The sequence below is a fragment of the Benincasa hispida genome, chromosome 10 (assembly GCF_027475165.1).
Source record: "Benincasa hispida cultivar pf3 chromosome 10, pf3_genome.v1.1, whole genome shotgun sequence".
Taxonomy (NCBI): domain Eukaryota; kingdom Viridiplantae; phylum Streptophyta; class Magnoliopsida; order Cucurbitales; family Cucurbitaceae; genus Benincasa; species Benincasa hispida.
In genome coordinates this window covers 6096805-6120214 of record NC_143487.1, presented here as the reverse complement: position 1 = coordinate 6120214, position 23410 = coordinate 6096805, and the positions used below count along the sequence as shown (strand labels likewise).

General features: G+C 35.7%; 1 protein-coding gene across 13 annotated transcripts; it reads right to left on the bottom strand.

The window, feature by feature from the left end:
- Nucleotides 1-3132: 3132 nt before the first annotated feature.
- On the bottom strand, nt 3133-22550 carry EMB2738 (GTP-binding family protein). 13 transcript variants are annotated; one of them, XR_005484854.2, is made up of 14 exons: nt 22038-22548; nt 21699-21766; nt 20773-20856; nt 20349-20642; nt 19781-19920; nt 18120-18207; nt 10936-11118; nt 9449-9610; nt 8326-8519; nt 8040-8190; nt 7641-7806; nt 7463-7538; nt 7059-7195; nt 3133-3339 (listed from the first exon to the last, which is right to left on the bottom strand). XR_005484854.2 is itself a non-coding variant. In XM_039045300.2 (13 exons), the coding sequence occupies exons 1-12, from the start codon at nt 22414-22416 to the stop codon at nt 7471-7473; spliced, it is 1977 nt and encodes a 658-aa protein (XP_038901228.2). In that variant the 5' UTR covers nt 22417-22550; the 3' UTR covers nt 6764-7195; nt 7463-7470. The 13 variants fall into 13 exon arrangements, 4 of the variants coding, with proteins under 4 accessions (XP_038901228.2, XP_090162026.1, XP_090162029.1 ...); XR_016523880.1 differs by having other exon boundaries at nt 7059-7188; XR_005484856.2 differs by lacking the exon at nt 3133-3339 and adding an exon at nt 6593-6931.
- Between the last annotated feature and the right edge of the window lie 860 nt (nt 22551-23410).

The window sequence follows — 23410 nt, the reverse complement described above, 5'->3', positions numbered from 1 at the left end:
AATCCAAACAAAATGAAAATTGAAAAAAAAAATCGTATTTGATTTAGATATCATTATATAGTTTTTAAAAGTGTATATGATATAGGTTAAATAATTTTGCATTTAAAGAGGGAAGAAGTATGGCTTAAATAATTTGATACATGAAAATATTTGTATTTTTTTAAGAGAAGTGATGTGGCTTAATTCTTGGCCAAAAACTAAAATGGACACACATTACTACTACACCTCCCTTTCATTGGTAGCTACATTATTGAAAAACAAATCCAACCATACATCAAGTTGTAATAATAGAAGTTATTAAATACGTGACATTTATGCACTATTCCTCACTTGTTTAAGGTTTTTTTTTTTTTTCCCCCAAAGAAATCAAGCTACACGACAATTAAATTTTGGGAGTTGTACATAATAAAAAATTTGAACACTATCGATTTAAACACTGAACTTTCGTGAGTGTATCAATTATATATTTAATTACGTTTCATGTAGATAAAAATTGTGAGACTTATAATTTTATCAATTTTTTTTCTTTTTAAAAAAACAGTAGAAGCTAGAGTAAGTTTTGAGTAGCTAGAGCGAGTATCGAAATTTGTGGTCACCATACATGCTTCTTAGGGTTGTTACAGTAATTTGATCACGTGATATGGATATAAAGAATTAAGATTCTCAAATGTTGGATCAAATCTCATTAATTTGGACCACTTATATGTTGGGCTATATCGCTAATAGGTCTATTAGCAATGTAACCTATCATTAATAGACTCAAAAAATTGGATCTAAATTTTATTATAATTGTAAATTTTTTTGCATTATATAATATCTACTAATACTTTCGATTTAATTCATATTTTTATCACTGTCGGAAGAAAAAGTGATAGAACCTAAGTATGGGAAAGCTTATACTTTGCAATGATAGCTTATTATTATTTTAAACTATGATCTCCAATGTTTACTATTTTACTTATTATTTTTGGATTAATTGAGTTTTAATGTGAAAATGTGCCAATTGGGTACAAAAAGCAGAAAGTGCAGACACGGTTTCCAGTAAAGAACCACCGACAATATTGGATTGGCATGATAATGATGCATTTACGGGTCTCATCTTTTTTGTTTTTAAGAAAAAAATTATTTTCATTATAATAAAAAAGAATTTCATAAATGTCAAATTACACCATTTAAAACTTATCATTTGAGTCAATTAAATTATTTCATTTACGAAAATTTAGAGATTTTCAATTGATACAAAAATTTGTATACGTATATTGTTTAAATGGAACGTAATGAAAGGTATAAATTGATACTATTACAAATTTTCAAAATTTAAAATGATACAATTTCTAAAATTTAAAAAGGTATAATTTGATATTTTTTATTATTTTTTTACTATATATTTATACTAAATTATCCAATCACAATTGTTCCGTAACAAACTCTTCTTATTCTGTTTTAAAAGAAATTATATGATTATAGTGAGATAAATATGTACACAAATATTCATCAATTGCTTGCAATAACAAAAGTTGATGGTTCACATTTATTGCTGCGGGTTCCCAATAATAAAATGTGCATGAAAAAGTCTATTGAATAATATTTGTTCGCCAAAATGAGGAAAATTCAATTGACATAATGTTTGTACCATCAGGTTTGAAGTTTGATTCCCTCGTCCACGTATTTAACTCAACCTTTGCAATAATAATAATAATAAATAATATCTGCTCTTTTCCAGCTAAAATTGTTTTTTTTTTCTCCAAAAAAGTTTATGTATTCATTTATTCTCCAAAGTATTTTTAAATGAGTATTGATTTTCACCCTAAAGTCTAATGCATAATAACAATAATCATATGAAATAAAATGGTAATATAAACAATTAAATTGTTTGTTTTTTTTTTTTCAGTTCTTTGGGTTTTCTTTTATCAATAATGTAAGATCATAGATCAAGAATATTATTCATTTATAGTAAACAAACTCCCGTATTATCATAATACATTCATTAATTAATTAGTTATTGAATATATATATTTCTTGATACACAACGAAATTTAATGAAAAAACTATGCTAGTTAGTCAAGTTTTTCTTTTCTTTTCTTTATTATTATTATTATTATTATTATTATTATTATTATTATTATTGTTATTATTATAGCATTAGAGATGGTTGTTTTATATTTTTGAAGTGAACATAAGTAAAATCATAGACCTCATTAATGCTCTTCGACGTATATTTATTCACGAGCTATTTTCTAAGTTCTCTAGTCAATTATTTTTTCTTTTATTAAAGATTAACAAATTAATTGGGACCTAAAGCAATCGACAAGTCTCTTTCATCTCTAAAATGGGTCATTCAATGAATGGAAAAGAAAAGTGAAGAGAACCACACATTATTTGAACAAGAAGCAGTTACATGCAAGTTGCAACTTAAAACTTATGACAAGTACTAAGGGATGAATTAGTGAGACTAACAACCACCTACCAATTTTGTCTCATTTTGCAATCTGAAGCTATCGAGGATCCACATAAATATATATATATATATATATGACCAACAATGAATTTAAAATTAAAAATATAAAAAGATCTCACCATCTTTATAAGATATATGAGTTATTCTTCATATTTCTAATTGATTTTGAAATGAAACTATATATTTATCTAAATGATATAGTATCATGGCCTATGAAGTCCAAGCATAAACCAACATTAGGTCAAAGAATTTTTGAAATCCAACTCAACAATGTTGAACACAAAGAAGAATATTGAGGGAGCAGATCACATAATGAAAATATGAGAAAAGTTCACAAGAGCCTAGCTCAACTGACACTACAGGAAATCTGAATTCTCCCGACGTCACATTTCGTCGGGAAAGTGTGGAAAATTCCTCTCCCGACGCATAAACGGTCGTCAGGAGTTTGGTCGGGAGAGGAACTCCCGACGCACTACAATGCATCGGGAGTTCCCCCTAACTCCCAACGCCACGTAAGCGTCGAGAGTTCCCTCTAACTCCCGACGCGTTTTAAAGTGCGTCGGGAGATCCTATATGCGTGGGGAGTATTAAAATTTAATATATCGTTTGTAATTTTTTAAAATTTGATCTGAAAATCTATAAAACATATTATACCAAATAAAAATTCACATAACTAAAAAACAAAAATAAAATCCATATTATAACAAGTAAAAAATTACAATATCCAAAGGAAGTCGATACTAGAAAATACAATATCCAAACGAAGTCGATAAACATTCATATCACAAATACATAAAAGAAGTAAGCTCAAAACAACATCTAGAACACTTCTCGAACACAGCATCTTCAACAATTGTCTCAGCTCATTTCCGAACAACATTCTACAATAAAACAAAAACATTGAAATGTTATATCAATAGACATACACAACATGTTCAAACTTCAATACGGGTGGTAATGAAACTCTACCCACCCCCACGACAAACATGTAACCTCTCGAACATCAGAAACACACAAAACGCCTCAAGAATGACCAACACACAAAAAACTCAAATTTGTCCCCAAAATGGTTTATCTCAATCCCCCCACCACAACACATTAACCTTCTAAACATTCATAAATACACAAAAAGTTAAGATAATGAAAAACGTAAGAAAAGAGGAAACTCACAAAAAGCAAGAAGCAGAGAGATTCAAGGAGAGAGCGAGATACAGGGAGAGAGCGAGAGGCAAGGAGAGAGCGAGATACAAGGAGAGAGCGAGATACAGGGAGAGAGCGAGAGGCAAGATGAGAGCAAGAGGCAAGGAGAGGTGTTAGTTGGAAACGCCACTTTTAACAATTCCAACGACATGTCAAACGATTCGTTACTCCAGCCGTTCAGAACTTTGATATGCATCAACTTCACTAAAAAGTTTAAGGACGAAAATTGCGAACACCCAAGGTATAATTCATTACGTGCTTCGGTTATTAAATCCTCAAATAAGTTCATGGTATCTCTTTCTTGACCATTAAAGGACATTTCATTATTCTAAATCCTTCATTTGCATTTTCATTTTCAATTGGAATTTGTAAATTGTTTATAAGATTCAACATCTCATTTTCTTTGACAGCATTACTCTCTATACTATCTACTTCAACATCCTGTATTGAATGACTTGTATGACTTCTAGATAAGTTCACTGGATCTCCATGATATACCCATTCACAATATGAGGGAGATATTCCATATGTTAATAGATGTTCCACAATATCTATATTTTTCCAAATTGAATTAATACAATTCTTGCATGGACATCTTATTCGTCCGGAATCATTAACATGAAACTTTGTCATATTTAAGAACTGTGATACTCCTCTATACTCCACTGATAACTTATTCATTAGTTTAATCCATTCTTTATTCATCTTTAAAAATAAATATCTTCTGACAACTTGTAATCCAAAACAAGAACTTGGATTAGAGGACAAAGTAAAAAGTATTATTAAGCATTGAGTTCCATAATTTTCATTTCTTAAAGCAAAATAAATACATAAGACCGCTTAAATTGTCTTAACAACTTTCTAATGTTTTATTTAGTACGTCTCCAAGCTTTCAATTTTGTGTCTAATATAGGTCTTTCATCTATTCAACATCTTCTAAAATTTACAAGCCTATTGGACACAAAATTTAAAATTCAATTTTCTATTAGACACAAAATTTAGTTTTATGTCTAGTAGATTCTTTAAACTTTTTTAAAATATTAAATGTGTTAAGTACCAAATTGGAGGTTTAAAGATTTATTTTATATTTTTTAGATTAATATAGGCCTTTCATTTATTCAACATCTTCAAAATGTTAAATCATGCATGCTTAGGCTCCAAATAACCAACATCATATGACATGTTCGTTATAAAATTACTCTCAACAATTTCAGAGAATTGTAAAACAAATATATTCTGCAAAATTGAGGAGATATTAATGGGCATGATTTGTACAAAAAAAAATTAAAATAAGATTTTAATGGGCATAATATTGATGGGCATGATTTGTACAACAATTTCAAAAAATTAACAAAAGTGAATACAATATTTAACTCATTTTAATGGGCATTTTACATATGATTTAAATAAATATACAAGATAAACTAAAATGAGAAAATTACCGGCAAGGAGATGACGACGGTGGTGGGCAGTTGATTGCAGCGATGGCGTCGATAGCAAAAATTGATGGAAAAAAAGGGAGAAATGGAAGAAAATTTTGATGGAAAAAATGGAAGAAAAGTTGGATGGGAAAAATGGAGAAAATGGGAGTTAAAGTGTAAAATGATAGGAAAATGGGGAGAGGGAAGAAGAATAGTGAAGAAAAATGAGAAAAATGGGAGAAAGAGGGAAAATTTTGAGAGGGAGAGGAAGAAAATAGGGGCACGACGGGTGGGAGAAGATTGGGGTTAGGGTTTTTTTTAGAAGGAGAGGAAGAAAAAATAGGGGAGTGGGGAAGAAGAAGCCAGACCCCTCTCCCGACGCCGCTCGACGGACGTCGGGAGTTCTCGGGAACTCCCGACGGTCAACACTCGGCGTGGAACTCCCGACGGTCCTTTACTTCATCGAGAGAGACCGTCTCTCCCAACAACCTAACTCCCAACGCTCTATTTAGGCATCGAGAGAACTCCTTCTCCTTGTAATGTGACATAGTGTTTATACTATCGATCTTAAGGTCTGAAGTTCGATTCCCCTACCCTACACTTTAATTAATTAATTTGATAACAATATGTATAAAATATGAAAAAAAATAATTAATTTGATAACAATAAATATAAAATTAAAAAAATATATTTAGATACAATTGAATTTGTAACAAATATTTAAACAAATTGAAAGTTAGTTGGATAAAATAAATTTTGATAATAAAAAATAAATTCAAATATAAATCGGAGAACAAAATTTGTAAGTCTTTGTTTATTATGGTTATTTATAAATTCAAATATAATTTAGGAGAGAAAAGAGTTCGTTTTTTTATAATTACAATGTATTCATAATTCTATTTCTATTTAAGTTTCAACAATTATATTGTATTTATAAATTCATCAACCACAAAACCTATAAAAGAAACCTAACTCATTCTAGGCATAGGAAAAACAACAAGAGAATATTTATTTATTTGTCAAAAAGACAAATTAATGATATAATAAGATAATAAGATAATAACTTATAAAAGGTGATTAAAGAAATACAAAAAATGATAAATTTTAAATAAAATATACAGTGTTAGATGATAATATTTATAAAATATTAAGAGCGACCCTAATTAAGATAAAAAAAATATTTTGAATTTAAAATAATAATAAAAAAGAATAAAATAAGGTAAAATTTAAAGATATATTATAAATTAAAATCAAAATGATGATAAACAAATTAAAAATTAATTAATTCTAAAGACCTTAAAAAAAAATGAAAAAAAAATATATCTAATTAATTTATTAAAAATATGTATAAAATAATGAAAAACAATCCAAACATTTGACTAAATTTAGAATTTGATTAGGTAAATGAAAAACTAAGCTATCAACAATTACTTCGTATACAAAACTTCATCATTGTTTATGATTCTACACTTATCATGTATTTGTAATTTTATCAATAACAAAAGACACGAACTAAACAGGAATAAAACAAAGATTTAAAAATTTGTGATCATGTACATATTATGTGAGTTATCATAAATTTTATTATTTATCGATTTTAACATTTTTTAAAACTAAACCTTAAAATCTGTCCGACGCTCTAATTCTCCTTAAAGAAATTACAACACCAAAAGATTAGATGAAGTTTAGAAAGTACAAACTCAGGAACTCTAATTTCTCTATTTTCAATAGATCTTAAGGGTGGATCTCGTCTTTATCAAACAGAGGGCCCACATCTGACACAGTTTCATTCCCATTGGTGCAGTTGCAGTTCATTCATTTATTACTTGAGCAGCTTTTCCATCGACTAAAACTAACGTGCAATCAGAAGGCAATTTACATCCATATATCCAAATCTTTATTTTACTTTGAACCATAACATTGAATCACCGATTGATAAAATTAAAACTTTAAAAATAATGGGGAAAAAGTTGCCATACTTGGAGGACTTGAAATATTTGCTCCTCAACAACCACGTTTGAATTGTTTGTCCTTCCAGCTCCAGGTTTACACAGTCTAGACAGCGATTTTTCAACTATTTGATTTGATTGTTCTGCATTTCGTACTTATCTTTCCACTGATAAACAATTCAAGTAAGAGCATAGAAGTAATTCCATCCTTTTCAAAACTATTCGCAGACACATTTTAATCATTTCAAATCAATCATAATATTATAAATTGCATTTAAAGCTGTAGAATTAAATATTAAACTGATTTTGAGTTTTTAAATATGTTTTGGAGTGATTTTAAACATTTAAAAATTAATTTTAACCACTTTAAAACCACTTCCAAAGATGCATGAAAGTCATTCTTGCAAGAAAGCACAAAGAACTTATATCTTTACCCATCTACTCATATTGCGAAAGAAACTTCTCTATCTCGTTGTATTAGATTAGTATGTGCCTTTGTCGTACCCTTAGCTGTAACCAATAGGAAAAAATAATTTTAGTTGCTCAGAAATGTCCACAGTCCAAATTTGATCAGGTATTTAGGATTATGTTACCCCATCAAGTGATTCTTACCTTCATCCCTCTCCATTTTTCTTCTACTTCGCCAAAGAAGTCGAATCGGTGTTCCAGGAAAACCTGCATCTGCACGCAGTTGCTTCTCTATATACCGCCGATATGTCTCAGGGAAAAGCTTTGCATCATTTACAAAAAAAACGAACGTGGGTGGCCTTATAGCAGCCTGAAAAGGACGAAGTAAATATAACACAAAACCAAGTTAACGAGATTATTTGATATATTTATAGTGCCTTGAAGTCCAACCAACAATGTGCTGCCCTCCAAAATGGAGGAAATGATTGCGATTTGTCATACTATGAAATGTTGGAACAAACAAAACAATTTTTCAAGCTTCATCCTAAGCCAAAAGTTGTAGATCGACAACCCAATAAAGGGATCGGCCTTAGTAATGAATACCTGCGTGCAGTAGTAAACACGTCCTCTCTTGCCACCCCTAGTCCTTGGGGGTGCCTTAAAAGCTAATGCTTCCTGTAGTACTTGATTTAGTATGGAAGTAGTTAGCCTTCTAGATCTCTCCTTTTCAACTGCACTAGCAGCAGTTATAATCCTGAACCCAACATAATAAGAATGACCATAAGCATCCGTCCAAGAGAACGCTTATATAAATTATATTTCCTTTCAGTGTCTAAGTAGTGTCTTAAGTCATAAGTACGAATAACATGAGAATCGTGTTGGAACATACTTGTCGACACTGTGACCAGCTATTGCAGTCGAGTACACAATAGGTGCCCAATCAAGACAACGTAGCTTCTCCCTAACATCTTGCTCATAATACATTGCCGTCTGTTGGTTTTTATTTGGGATAGTATCCCACTTGTTGACAACTATTAGGCAACCTTTTCCTTCTTTCTCAATTCTTTCGGCTATTTTGCAATCCTAGGACATTCAGGTGTAATATGATAAGGTGGCATTAGTAAACAATTAAGGAAGAAACAAAAGGGAAGGCAAAAATGATAAACAAGTTGATAAATATGCAACATCCAGCAAAAACGAGAAGAGGAAATCATTGCTTTTGAATGTGGAATAACAGAGCCCCAACAAAGTTCTTCAAGGAAAATATGAAGCTTAACGAGTATATTCACATTCTGTTCAAGAATCGTCTATTAACTCCGGATGATACACGAAATACTAGACATACAATCTAGTCCCACCAAAATACACAACACACCAGCCTCGCTCTCCCCTCCCGTTTTCTGTCTTAATGCTAACAACCCCTAATAACCTTCAATTTGACATTTTCTGAATGTAGCACATGCATGACTATCCTACCTCTGGATTGGTGTATAACTTCCCGCTTACAACAAAATTCACAATCCCGTCCTTGCTATCCTCATCTTTCTTCTTCCTAGCTTAAGTACTAAAGCAAATTGGTAGTTTAGAAATTCTCTCATGATCAGGTCATTCCTTACCAACTCACTCCTTTAGAAGTCCTTTCATTCCCTTTTTACTCTCTTACTAGGTCCCTCAAATAAAATCTAAGGGGAGGCGTTCAGAATGTGATTTCACAAAGCCTGAATCCAATTCAGTACCTCCATAATATACATCCATTATCTATTCTTTCTAAGCATTTTAATATCATGCTCCTAGCTATGATTTCAAGCTTAAATTCCAGGTGAAATTAAAATTTTATTATCGATATCATTTAACTTGAACACAAGAATACAAAATAATGCAATGTACCACAATGGTTTCTATTGATTTGAAGTTGTCCTACAGAAGCTTAAACAAATGAAATGTGAGAACACTTTCGGGGTATCGGTCATACTACCATAAAATATGTTTCAATTAAGAACCCCGAGAACTACCTGTTCAGTGATACAAGCCAGGGCTTCAATGACAAGAGCCACTACATCAGAACGACGAATTGCACGAAATGCTCGATTGACAGATAGAGACTCAGTCATGCTACCAGATGATGCTACAGCAGCCCATTTTCTAATTCCAGCAGTGTCAATTAATCGGAATTTCTGTAAGAAAGATCACAATCTAGCATTAGAAGCAATCAAGATTAGATTTGAGAAAGAACGGGCACTAAAGCTCATTTGCACATGAATCTGCCCAAGCAGCATTAGTCTAACCTTTCCAGATTAGATTAGTACAATGTTGTATTGGTGCTAATTCTCTCAGTTTAAAATCTTGCTATCCAAAAAATAAAAATATCTGTGCTCGGCCCACCTGAAACTTTAAGGGAGACCCACTTCCAATTTACAAATTACAACATGGCTCTCATGTCCAAAATTTGGACCTTTCCAAATACAATCCTTATTTTCCAGTAGCTTTGCAAGAAGTGGGAGGGGCCTTGAACCAGGAGAGGAAATACGTCAGAACATTTGAGAGTAGAGTACCAACTGAGTATAGGTTAGCTAATCTCCTTTTGAAAATTGACATAGAAGAATTCCTTCATTTAAGAAGTCTTTCCAGAAATCTTTTTACCACTTATTCCTGAAAAGAATTAGACTTAGAATTTCCCCTCAAGGTAGTCTAAGATTCTACATACTAAGGACCTTTCCGCAGCCAAAGGAAGAAGCCATTTCATCAACTTTTTCCTCCTCCATATTGACCCAAACTGTAGCAGATTTTTCGAGGTTTATGGACAAGCCTGAAGTTTCTCAGAACTAAGGAGAAGAAGCGCCAATGTTTTAGAATCCATTCCTCGACACAGTTAATGAGTATCATTGACAACATAAACGCTGTATTGCCCACTGCCAGGCCTTCAATCTAGCCCAAAGTTATGCATTTGTCCACCAATCTAATAAAAGAATAAGCAACCAGTGAAGAGGAATGGGGAAAGGTCTCCTCGACCAAGACTTCTAGAAATTAGAATTTAATCCTTTGGTCTTTTATTTGTGAAAATCAAGCAATTTGTAAAGAAGACACACCAAAAGATTCAATTTCTCCAATAATTTCAATCTACTATGTCATCACCCTTTCCAAGGTCAACTTAGAAATAAGCCCTTTTTTATTCTCAATCTTCTAAAGATTCATTAGCCACCAAAGTAACATCAAGACTCTGTCACCTTTCAAAAAAAAAAAAAAAAAAGGAAAAAAAAAAAAGCCACTTGGCAGCTGGCAACCATGAAAAGAACCAAAAAGAATGCTTTCAAGTGTGAAATCTCACATACTGGACACATCTTATGCCTGCTTATAAGGAGAAAGGATAATGTAGCTTGACATAACAAACCATTAGGCCCCCCCACCCCTCTCACACTATTCCCATTTCCATTTCGTGAATGAAATTGTTTCTCATAATAATAACACCATGACAGAAGAGTAGAGTTGCAGCATCTCAAACCTGACCATCTTGTCCTGTAAATTCAGTATCAATAGCATCACGGGTAGTTCCACTGATTGGGCTGACAATTGTTCTGTCCTCTCCGACCAAAGCATTCAAAATACTACTTTTACCAACATTAGGTCGACCAACAATTGCTATAGCTGGAATGTAATCTTCTTCTTCATGAAGATCGTCAGGACTCTGATAGCACCACCATATTTTAATGTTATTTTAACAGAACACAAACATGTTAAGAAACAGCAATGCAAATACATGAGATCTGTCAATGTTGATTGGTATTCTGATGAAGAAAATTTTGTTCTTTTATTTTCTCTCTTTTTCTTTTTTAAAGACAATTACGAGGATAGGAGATCGAGCCTACGATCTTATACGATGGAGTACATGCCAATTAATCCTGAGCAACACTTTGGCAGAGAATTTTGTTCAGTACAATAAATATGGATACAATATTGACATGGAACCCTTCATATTCGATTACCTAGAGATATCCTTCTCATGCTATACTTTCTAAAGCTTTTTAACAGAGACAAAAAATTACAGGTGTTTAGATAATTCAAATCTGGATGAAAATTCTAGGAAGATAAATGACCAAAAAGATGGTTATTGGAAAGTAAAGGGTAGAAAAAACACCAAAGTTACATGGAAAACCCTAGACCAGGGAGAAAAAACCACGATAAGAGTTTTTTATTAATTTCTGATACACAGTACACAATACAGGGACAGGTATAAATAACCAAAGGTAAGAAACCCTAGATTGTAGACACCACGTAAAAAGACTAAAATGCCCTTAAGGCGAAACAACATTTTCAACACTCCCCCTCAAGTTGGGGCGTAGATATCAATAAGGCCCAACTTGCTAACACAGGTGTCAAATGTCTGTCTTGGTAACCCTGAGGACATCCGCAATCTGTTGACTGGACGAAACATAGGGAATACAGATACTACCGTTATCCAGTTTCTCTTTAATGAAGTGTCGGTCGATCTCAACATGTTTGGTTCTATCATGTTAAACAGGATTGTTAGGAATATTAATGGCAGCCTTATTATCACAATAAAGTCTCATTAGGTCATGACTTTCTTGATGAAGATCTACCAGAACCTTTTTCAACCAAAGTTCTTCACAAATACCAAGGCTCATAGCTCTGTACTTTGCTTCGGCAGTGCTCCTAGCCGCGACAACTTGCTTCTTACTCCGTCAGGTAACTAAATTTCCCCACACAAAAGTACAATATCCAAAGGTAGACTTTCTATCGGAAATAGAACCAGCCCAGTCTGAATCTGTGTAAGCCTCAATGCATCTTTTGTCATGTTTTCTGAACACCAAGCCTTTTCCAGGCGTAGACTTCAGATATCTCAGAATCTGCGTAACTACCTTCATGGGTCTTTCATAAGGAGTCTGCATAAACTGACTGACCAAACTAACTGCATACAATATATCGGGTCTGGTATGCGAAAGATAGATCAGCTTCTCTACAAGTTGTTGATATCTTTCCTTGTTAACAGGAACATCATCTACTGATTCTACCAGATAGTTATTGATTTCTACCGGCGTATCTACAGGTTTGCACCCAGTCAATCTCTCAATAAGTCTAGTGTATATTTCCTCTGGGACACTGAGATCCTTTCCTCTGATCTTGCTACCTCCATTCCTAGGAAATATCTCAAGTCACCAAGATCTTTGATCTCTCAAACTCATATGTCATCCTTTGTCTCAACTTGCCAATCTCAATCGAATCATCCCTAATAGGATAATATCATCAACATAGACAATTAAAACAACTATTTTCCCTGGTGTTGACCTCTTCGTGAACAAGATATGATCAGAATGCCCTTGAACAAAACCTTAGGACTTGACAAAGGTAGTGAACCTATCGAACCAGGCTCTAGGAGACTACTTCAAGTCATACATAGACTTCTTTAATTTGCAAACCTAATTGCCAAACTGTGCTTCAAAACCTGGTGGTGGGTTCATATAGACCTCTTCTTCCAACCCACCATTCAGAAACGCATTTTTCAAATCCAACTGATGTAAGGACCAGTCTTGATTAACGACAATGAGGAGAAGAACACGAATAGTGTTAAGTTTTGCCAATGGTGAGAAGGTTTCTGAGTAATCCACCCCATGTGTCTGAGTGAATCCTTTTGCAATCAACCTGGCCTTATATCTATCGAGAGTCCCATCAGACTTGTATTTGACAGTGAACACCCACTTGCATCCTACTATTTTGTGACCTTTCGAAAGAACAACCAGATCCCACGTTCTGTTTGTCTCAAGGGCCCGCATCTCCTCCATAATTACGACTCGCCATTCAGGAACTTCCAGAGCCTTATGCACATTGCTTGGAATCGTCACGGTATCCAGGTTGGTAGTGAAAGCTTTAAATCTCGTAGACAAGTTACTGTAGGACAAGAAGTTTTTCATAGAATGCTTGGTGCACGACCTTGTACCCTTCTGTAGGGCAATCGATAAATCCAAGATAGCATCAACCTCACTGGTCTTCTCTACCTATTCATCTGTACCCACCGGTTGCACATTTTCAATTCCCTGTGTATCTCCTAGCAATTCACCACTTCCATCGATCCTGACTTCGTCAGAGTTCACTACATCACCTTCAACACATTCATTATCATCAAGAATAGAAGTACCTTCAGCCAGTTCTGGCTCTAACTCTTGAACACCTGTCGGTGGAGCAACAAGGGGAACTATTTCGGGAACTATTTCCTTTCAAAGATTCTTCCTATAGTAGGTTATCCAAGGTACTTGTTTTGTAGGGTAAGGAGGACAGCATCATTTGTTTCAGGAATAGGCTCAGGAAACAAATCTAAAGGAATAGGGTAGGTAGATGCGTTAGCCTCTTCACTAGTGGTCTCCCCCTGAAGAGGACTAACGGGAAAAAAAGGTTTGTCCTCTTGAAAGATGGCATCCATGGTAACAAAATACTTTCGAAAGGAAGGCTGAAAACACTTGTAGCCCCGTTGATGAAGTGGATACCTAACAAACACACATTTTTGGGCCTGAGGAGCAAATTTACTCTGGTGGGGACTGTGATTATGAACAAAAACAGTACAGCCAAACACCCGAAGAGGAACATCTAGGAAAAGGCAAGTGGATGAAAAAAACTCTTTAAAACATTCTAAAAGGGTTTGGAATTTGGGCATTTGATTGATGAGATGAGCTGCAGTAAGTACAGCATCTCCCCATAGATACGAGGGTAAGGATGCAGGTATCATGAGAGATCGGGCTACTTCAATAAGGTGACGCTTTTTTCCCTCAGCCACCCCATTCTGCTGAGGGGTATAGGCACAAGAATTCTAGTGGATGATACCTTTAGAGGTTAAAAATTCACGAAGGGACTGATTAATAAACTCACGTCCATTGTCACTCCGAAGAACGACAATTTTGGTATTGAATTGAGTTTCGACGATAGTGTAAAATTGTTGAAATATCGCCATCACTTCAGATTTATCTGTAAAAAGAAACACCTATGTAAGACGGGTGTGATCATCTATGAAGGTGATAAACCACCGTTTACCTGACACAGTTGTGACATTAGACGGACCCCAAACGTCACTATGTATCAAGTGGAAGGGTCGAGAAGGTTTATAGGATTGTGAAGTAAATGAGGCTCTGGGTTGCTTTGCACGAACACAAACATCAGAAGATAAACATGACACATTCACATTACGAAATAAGTGGGGAAACAGATATTTCATATAATGAAAGTTTGGATGTCCAAGCCAAAAGTGCCATAATAAAAAATCAGTTTCAGAAACAGTAAGAGAAGACAATAAACTAGTCCCAGACAAACTCCTAGAAGAAGCATCATCGGAGAGGAAATAGAGTCCCCTATTGTGCCGGGCAGTGCCAATTGTCTTTCCCGAGCTCAGGTCCTGAAACAAAACATCATCTGGTGAGAAAATAACTTTGCAGTTCAAATCTCTGGTTATTTTACTGACCGATAGCAAATTGTAAGATATCTTTGGCACTGTAAAACATTCTGTAAAATCAATCCCTGAATCAGAGATAAGTGACTAATTCAAGCAATGAGGGCAAAAGACCCATTTGCAATTCGTATTCTCTCATTTCCAGCGATTGGATAATAGGAGAGGAATTGATCAGATGATCCAGTTAAGTGATCAGTTGCTCTTGAGTCAAGAATCCAGGATTCATCCCCCTCAACAAAGAAACTAAAGGATTGAGGAGTACCTAATTGGACAATATTGTCGGTTCCAACTGTACCTGGATCCACATGGCTGGCCACCTGGGGAGCACCATCAACCGTTTCACCAACGAAGACTCGACTGGATTTAGACTTATCGTTTGGAGGGTGCCGCTTGCCATTTGGTGGACGACCGTGTAATTTCCAGCATTGGTCTTTTGTGTGTCATGGTTTCTTACAATGTTCACAAATTGGAGATGTCTTTCCATTCTGTTCGTCATTCTCTGATCCATATGACTTGACTCCAAATGCAGCAGAGTCTAAGGTGGTTGCTGTACCATTCATAGCGCTGGTTCTATCCTCTTCTAATCTAACTTCTGAGCAAACTTCCATCAAGGATGACATTGGTCTTTGTCCCAAAATTCGGCTCCGAACGCCATCAAATTTCGAGTTTAAGCCAGCCACAAAATCATATACGCGGTTAGCCTCCTCAATCTTCAAATATTGAACCCCATCAACTGGGCAATTCCAAACTACTTTGCGACACAGATCCATTTCTTGCCACAATAGTGACAATTTATTGAAATAGGACGTTACATCAAGAGTCCCCTGCTTGCACTCATGTACCTGTTTCCTCAATGTATAAAGTCATGAAACATTCTGCCTCTTCGAATATAGTTTCTGGACAGCTTCTCAAATATCCCAAGCTGATGCTGAATAAAGTAGTGGCTTCCCGATCTGAGGTTCCATACTGTTTATCAAAATCGAGTGGAGGAGAGAATCCTCCCCCTACCATATACGTTCCTGAGGATCCACAGGATTCAGTCTGGGTATCTCCCCGGTTAGATATCTGAACTTGTGTCGCCTCTCAAGGACCATTTTCAGATATTGCGACCAAGAAAAATAGTTATGGCCGTTAAGTTTTTCACCGATAGATATTTCCACAGAATTGCCTACAGAACCAGACATAATGTTTGCAATAGGTAAAGTAGGGTAAGCAGTTACAACTTACAGGTGTTTCTAAACATAATGGAAAGTCCGGATATGTATCTGGATGAAAGCCAGTCGAAGGATTTGCCTTGGATCTAACGGCTGCCCCATACGCAGAAATCTGCTGCTGCAAATTTGTCAGATGCTGTTGAAACCCAATGGTCCCACCAAAACCCACTGTGGGTTGTTTCAGCCCATAAACCCCTAAAAAATTGGTCTCTGCTGACGTGGGAAAAAAAGTTTGATGAGCCAGCTGACCAAAGAAAGGAGCGTGAGGAGCGTGGGGAAAAAAGTCTGTTGACGGTCTCTGTTGGGCTTGCTAGACCAGGTTTGGCTGGACTGGTTGGTTCGGCTGGGCCGGTTGGTTCGAAGGACTGGGCAAAGGAGATGGACTCGTCTGCGATGGAGAAGATGGAAGGCACTGAAGGCCAACTGCGTCTGGGCTGCGAAAGACAACCTGGCTGTGACCAGGCAGAAACGACGGCTGCGATGGAGGATCGCCGACGGCAGCTGGAGCGATCAGCGGCTGGAGTAATCGCTCGATCGGGAAATATTGCCCAATCGGAGGCGCCCCACTGTACGACTCCGCGACAGAAGAAGCATGGCCGATTGGGTCTATTCGATCGACGGTTGTCTGCCCAACGAATGACTGGATTTGTAATGGTCCAAGTAACGAGCGTAAATATTGGTCGACGGCAGCCCTAATTTCAGCACTTTGGGAATTTTCCACCAGAGTTCCATCCTCTGCTATGGTTGATGACTGAATCTCTTCTATTCCAGCTACAGTCTCATCACCGTGCTTTGATACCATATTGAAAAGTACATGGTAGAAGAGAAAACATCAAAGTTACGTGAAAAAACTCTAGACCAAGGAGGAAAAACCACGATAAGAGTTTTTTATTAATTTCTGATACACAGTACACAATACTGGTATAACACCCCAGGCTTAGGATTCGGACCAGGATTCGGAATCCGGATTCGGCCCCTGATGGCCCCGGCATTCCCCTGCGACCTGGCTACATCATCCTCACTTGCCTCGGATGCTTCTAGAAGTGAAAGTTGTCCCCACAAACCAACACGGGTCCTTTCAACATACTCCAACATATGATTGCTCCAAGCTAAGCACGCTTCACTTTGGAGTTCTTATGATTGAACCATCGAAAAGGGAAGTGCACCTTGTTGGTATAGATAGTAACTTTCAATTCTTTTAAGCCTTTCTTAACCATACTTTCATATCCTCAGGATCCTTCTCATTTGGATGTGATATCGGTTCACTCATGTACCCTTCCTGAACTCGGGTCGTTACATGCCCACAAGCTTCCGCTTGGTTCGTCCCCGAACCACATCTTACTAGGAGAGGTTCCGCTCTGATACCCATCTGTAACACTCCAGGCCCAGGATTCGAAATCCGGATTCGGTCCCTGATGGCCAAAGCATTCCCCTGCGCGTCCCCTGCGACCTGGCTATATCATCCTCACTTGCCTCGAATGCTTCTAGAAGTGAAAGTTGTCCCCACAAACCAACACGGGTCCTTTCAGCATGCTTTGTCCTCACTCACATGCATCCTAGGAAAACTCCTAGGAAGTCACCCAACATAGGATTGCTCCAAGCTAAGCACGCTTAACTTTGGAGTTCTTATGATTGAGCCACCAAAAAGGAAGGTGCACCTTGTTGGTATAGGTAGTAACTTTCAATTCTTTTAAACCTTTCTTAACCATACTTTCATGTCCTCAAGATCCCTCTCATTCGAATGTGACATCGGTTCATTCATGTACCCCTCCTGAACTCGGGTCATTACAACAAGGACAAGTATAAAGAACCAAATGTAAGAAACCCTAGACTATAGACACCACGTACAAAGACTAAAATGCCCTTAGGGCTAAACAACATTTTCAACAATAGTGTTTCAAAGTTGGTAACTGTAGATACTCAAACAAGTGCAGATGCCAACACAGCAGAAAATTATTCGACCAAATTATACTACATCCATATCTACTTATAAAGACACACATTGAAACATTCAAATCTCACCTCAATTTTTTGTAGTCTGGAACATACAAGATCGAGAAGCTCTCCAGTCCCAGTTCCAGATAGAGCAGATACTGGAAGAGGTGTAAACCTGGTTAATAGATCAAATGATCAAAGCCAATTCTATTAGACTTTGTGGAGTCTGGGAGTGCAAAGAGCAAACTTGACAAGTAGTCTCCAACCATGAAACTCTCAATCAAGTCCTCACACTCCTACAAATACTAAATTAACTCAAGTAGGCTATTTTGGCAGTTGATAACGTAAGACAAGAAGACATTCAGAAAAATTATAACAGAATAAGCCATCACTAATAGGAATCTTGAAGTGATTCCCTATGAGATCATAGTCATTCCAAAATATTTAAATTTGAACCACAATCCAAATTTCATGGCTCCAACCATCCCAAGACTACTATCTAGGCAACAATTGAATTGGAGAAACAGAGCGAGAGAGAAAAAGAAAAAGAGATAAAAAGAAAGAATAGCAAGATGAGAACATAGGAGTAAAGCCAAGACCATGTTTCTAACTTCCCCCCCTAATGAAAAGCTTTGGCTTTCTCTCTCTCAAAAAAAGATTTTCATGCTAAAAAGAAACCAAATAACACCAAAAGAATAACACCAAAAGTTCGTTAGCTTTGGCACCCTTCCCACTACTTATTTTGTTCCAATTGCATTCCTCATTCCATAAGTTTATAGGCTACAACCTTCACATAGTTTTCTGCAACATCTCCAAACTCAAAAAAAAAAACCCTTTCTATAGCATGCATCCTAGAAATAAATCCCACATATAAATATTACAGCACGTCCAGACATACATTATATCAGATAAAATTAATAGCACATCATCTCCAGGTAGGGATCTCGTCTGTGCAAGATTTACTTTATTATTTTTTTGTAGAACTGAAAGACACAAATATACAACATATAGAACATATCCTATTCAAGTAAGGGTGTAGTTATTTGATTACTGTAATCAAATTCACTTTAATGAAAATCCTATAATATTAAATATTAGTTTAAAATAAGTTCAAGGAAAATTTTCAGGATTTATTATCAATTGTCATGATTAACAGTAGTTCTGGAGTATTCACTCTCTCCTATTTGGATCTCTGTTAACTTATCCAAAGGGATGACATTTTGTAACTTCACTTCTATTATTATTCCACGTTATGCTGTTTCAGAAAAATAAACCTAACACCATTTTTCTAAATTCAAGTATACATATATTTCTCCAAGGTCTAAAGAGAACACCATACTCAATAATATTTGTGATATATATATATTGATGAAATATAAAAGAGGCGAGAAGAAAAGAGAGACCAACATACAGTTTACGTGGAAACCCTAGAACAGGGAGAAAAACCACGATACAGATCTTTTTCTTATTATTTAATGGATACACTGAATACAAGAGAACAGGGCGAATAAATAGATAGTAGAGAGCCCTAAGGTGGAAGACAATTACAAAAATACCCCTAGGAAAAATCCCTACTTTCAACATATATATATATATATATATATTTTAATTCAATGACATTCTCAATGATATCTGTGATTAAATGGTAAGAGTTTGGGTTGAAGGAATATCAAAGACAATGTTAACTTTTGAACTACGTACTGCAAAGAAAAATTAAATTAAAAGGAAACTCCCCAATAACAACATACCCCAAAGACCAAAACTCTGATGCCTGCATCATTCCTTTACGCGGAGACTCACACTTGTTAACTGCAAGAATTGTAAACTTATCTGAGTAGTTTCTACGGAGCCAATAAGCAATTTCTTCATCTGCTGCAGTTAGACCTGCCTGGTAAGAATACCTTTGTTCTTGATCAGATTACTAATAGTATTTAGCAACAGAGAATAAGATCACATAATGGAAATCAAGAGGAAGAAATAAATCTATCCGTATATTTTGTTCAAATTAAAACACACATACACATCATTGATGAAATACAACAAAAACTTCATACTTTAACTTGATAAGTACCCAATATTACAATAAGTAGGGACAACGCCACTTTTATTAGAGGGGGAAAACTTCTTATATATAGCTCTTTTTTTTTTTTTTTTTTTTAATAACTTTTTATATGCAAGCATCCTTTTTATCCAAAAAAAAATCTAATTGAATTTTGACAAAATATCTTATGCTCCAAGCCTCCAACATATAAAGTAATAAATCCTGGAAAATAAACTCAAAGGAAGTATGCTTTGATGATCATAAATTAAGACTACCTGGCCATCCACAAGGAATATGACAACAGATGATTCTTCCACAGCTGCTGTAGCTTGCCTCTCAATCATTGACGGCATCCTTGCAACAGCTGCTTCCCTGGAAGCAAGGGGAATGCCATCCATGCCTATGGTTGTCGAGATAGCCAATTCCTCCATAACATCATTTTGTGTTTTCGAGACAGAAAGAACCCCTCCTGTATCCACCACCATAAATTCATTGTTCCCCCAAAAGGATCTACCATATAACCGATCCCTAGTAACGCCAGGTTCATCCACGACAATAGCCCTGTTCCCCTATGGTAAAGGCTAATTTAGAAGGAACGACATAGTCTGGATAATAATCATACTGGAAGCTTTAAATCTCATTTCCAGGGCATTGAATAGTACAAAGGGTACTTGGAGTATCAAGAAACAAGATTATTACCCCAACAAGTCTATTAAACAATGCAGATTTACCAACATTTGGCCTTCCAACAATTGCGACTCTTGGAAGAAGATGGTCTGGGATCTGCAGATAAAATTTATATGAGTAGCCAAAAAAACGTGTACATTGTGGCATAGGAAATAAGCCACCACTGAATTCCTAAGTTAGCACTGTTCTCCTGTGTTTTGCAACAACAGAAGCTCGAAAGCATCCTGGTTTTCACACAATAACTTTGCACATGGATTGGTAAATAACAAAAAGCAAAGACTTGCATACTTGACAAAGTTCCAAAATGTCCTAATACAAGTAAAGGGTATGGTCAGTGGTGAGTTAATGAAATTGGCAACTAACAGGTTACGACCGGTCAATGACTTTTAGCATTTAAGTTTGTTATAAACCTGTGTCAAGTACTAATGTAAATGATCTCCAAATCCTCTAGCGAACTATGGTTTTTGGAAATTTACTAGAGAATTTTGCTGCAAGGTAACTTAGGTCATGTTTGATAGCTATTTGACATTTGGTTTTTTGGATTTTGAAAATTGGATATAAACACTACTTCCAATGGATTTCTTTGTATTATCAATACTTTTAAAATAATAAAAACTAGTTTTTATTATTGAAATTTGACTAAGAATTCAAATGCTTCCTCAAGCAAGATGAGTCAAATTGTAAAGAAATTGTGAGAAAATAAGCACAATTTTAAACAACCAAGGGGGTCCTTATTTTTCCCTTATTCTTTTCTTTCTAATTTCCTTTCTTGTTTCGATCACAACCGTAATATCTAGGAAGAAACAACAGGAACTAATATACCTTTAGTTAGTTAAATTAATTCTTTAATCCGAACTATTTTATGTTACCATCTGATGATATCAGCTAAACATAGCCCCCAATGAACTGAAGATCGATATTAACAAGTAGAGACTTACTAAATTTCTAGGTGTAGTGTTACGCTTCTTCTTCCGACGAGTCTCTGGTTGATCATTCAATTCATCATCTAAGGAGACCAGAAAATGAATGGAGTTAGCAGTAATCACAGATATCAGATGCAACATGTTGACAATATGACCAATAGGACAACTGGAAAAGCTATGGATCAGATACATAATTCAACACTATAATTAAGGAATTTAGGTAATCCGACCATAATCTATACAAAATTGGCAGTCCATATTACATATGAATTAGCAAATTTCTCTTTTACGAATACAAATATGTAACTCACGCAGGAGAAAAAAGAACGCCAGTGAGAATACTCGAACACGCACCGATTCTTAGTTCGAGAGATAAAGAGCTAGAATAATCTCGAAGAACGTCTTTGGCTTCTTCTTCCAGAGCCTCCACATCAATGGAGTAATCCTCATCGTCAAATTCGTCATCGAACTCTCCCGGATCCTCTCCTTCGGCATCTACGTAATTTTCAGGGAGTCCAGTATTACCAGTAACCGCAGTGCATTCGCAAAGCGTTCGAAACGAGAGCGAGGAAGATTTGTGGCAACCGAATAAGTTTGACGAGGAAAGTGAAGGTGGAACAGGGAAACAGGAAGAAATTGAAGGAGTGGCAGCAAGCGGAGAAGGCCTAGAGAGAGATTTAGATGGAGTGAAAGAGAAGAAAGTTGAAGTGTACCAGAGCTTCAGAGCAGCCATGGCCGGAGTTCCGAACTGGCGCCAGGAACACGAAATTGGGAAGACGAACGTTTTGGTGGTTAAGCAGACTGCAGAAAGGTTTATCTTTATCCGCTCGGCGTGGCAATGGGTTTTAAGGGTGACGCCACTTGGAAAATACTACTTGAATGTTGAAATTAATATATTTTATAAAAAAAAATTATAAGAACTTTAAAATAAAACTAATCGCTTTTATTTAAAATAAAAACCTATTTTTAAAGTTTTCAAAAAATGAGAGGGGAATTTTCAAGAATAGAAAAATAAAGGAAAATATTTACAAAAATAGTAAAATTCAATTATCTTTTCCTCTTCTTCCTCCTCCTACATTGTCGCTAGTTGTTGGTAGTTTTTTTGCTTTTAGATAGTTTATGATCCATATACTAGACATTGTTATTGAAAATTATGTTGCTTTCAAATAATTGTGATAGACATTGTTATCGTATATTGACAAGATGCTAGCCGCCCAATTCCAAATGAAAGATTTGGGAGAGGTGCAGTTTGTTCTAGGGATCGTAAGAACAAAAGGTTGGCTTTATCTTAGGCATCGTATATTGACAAGATGCTTGTGAGATATTCGATGCACAATACCAAGAAGGGTTTATTACCTTTCAGGCATAGAAATGTATTGTCTAAGGAACAATGTCTTAAGACTCCTCAAGAGGTTGAGGAAATAAGACGAATTCCTTATGCATCGGTTGTTGCCAGTCTTACGTATGCAATGTTATGTCTAGACCTGACATTTGCTATGCAGTAGGGATTGTCAGTCGGTATTAGTCCAATCTAGGATTAGATCATTGGACGACGGTTAAAATGATCTTCAAATATTTTCGGAGAACGAGGGACTATATGCTCGTGTATGGACATAAGGATTTAATACTTACAAGATACACAGACTCTGACTTTCATACTGATCGGGATTCTCGAGAATCTAAATCAGGGTCAGTATTTACTCTGAATGGAGGAGATATAGTATGGC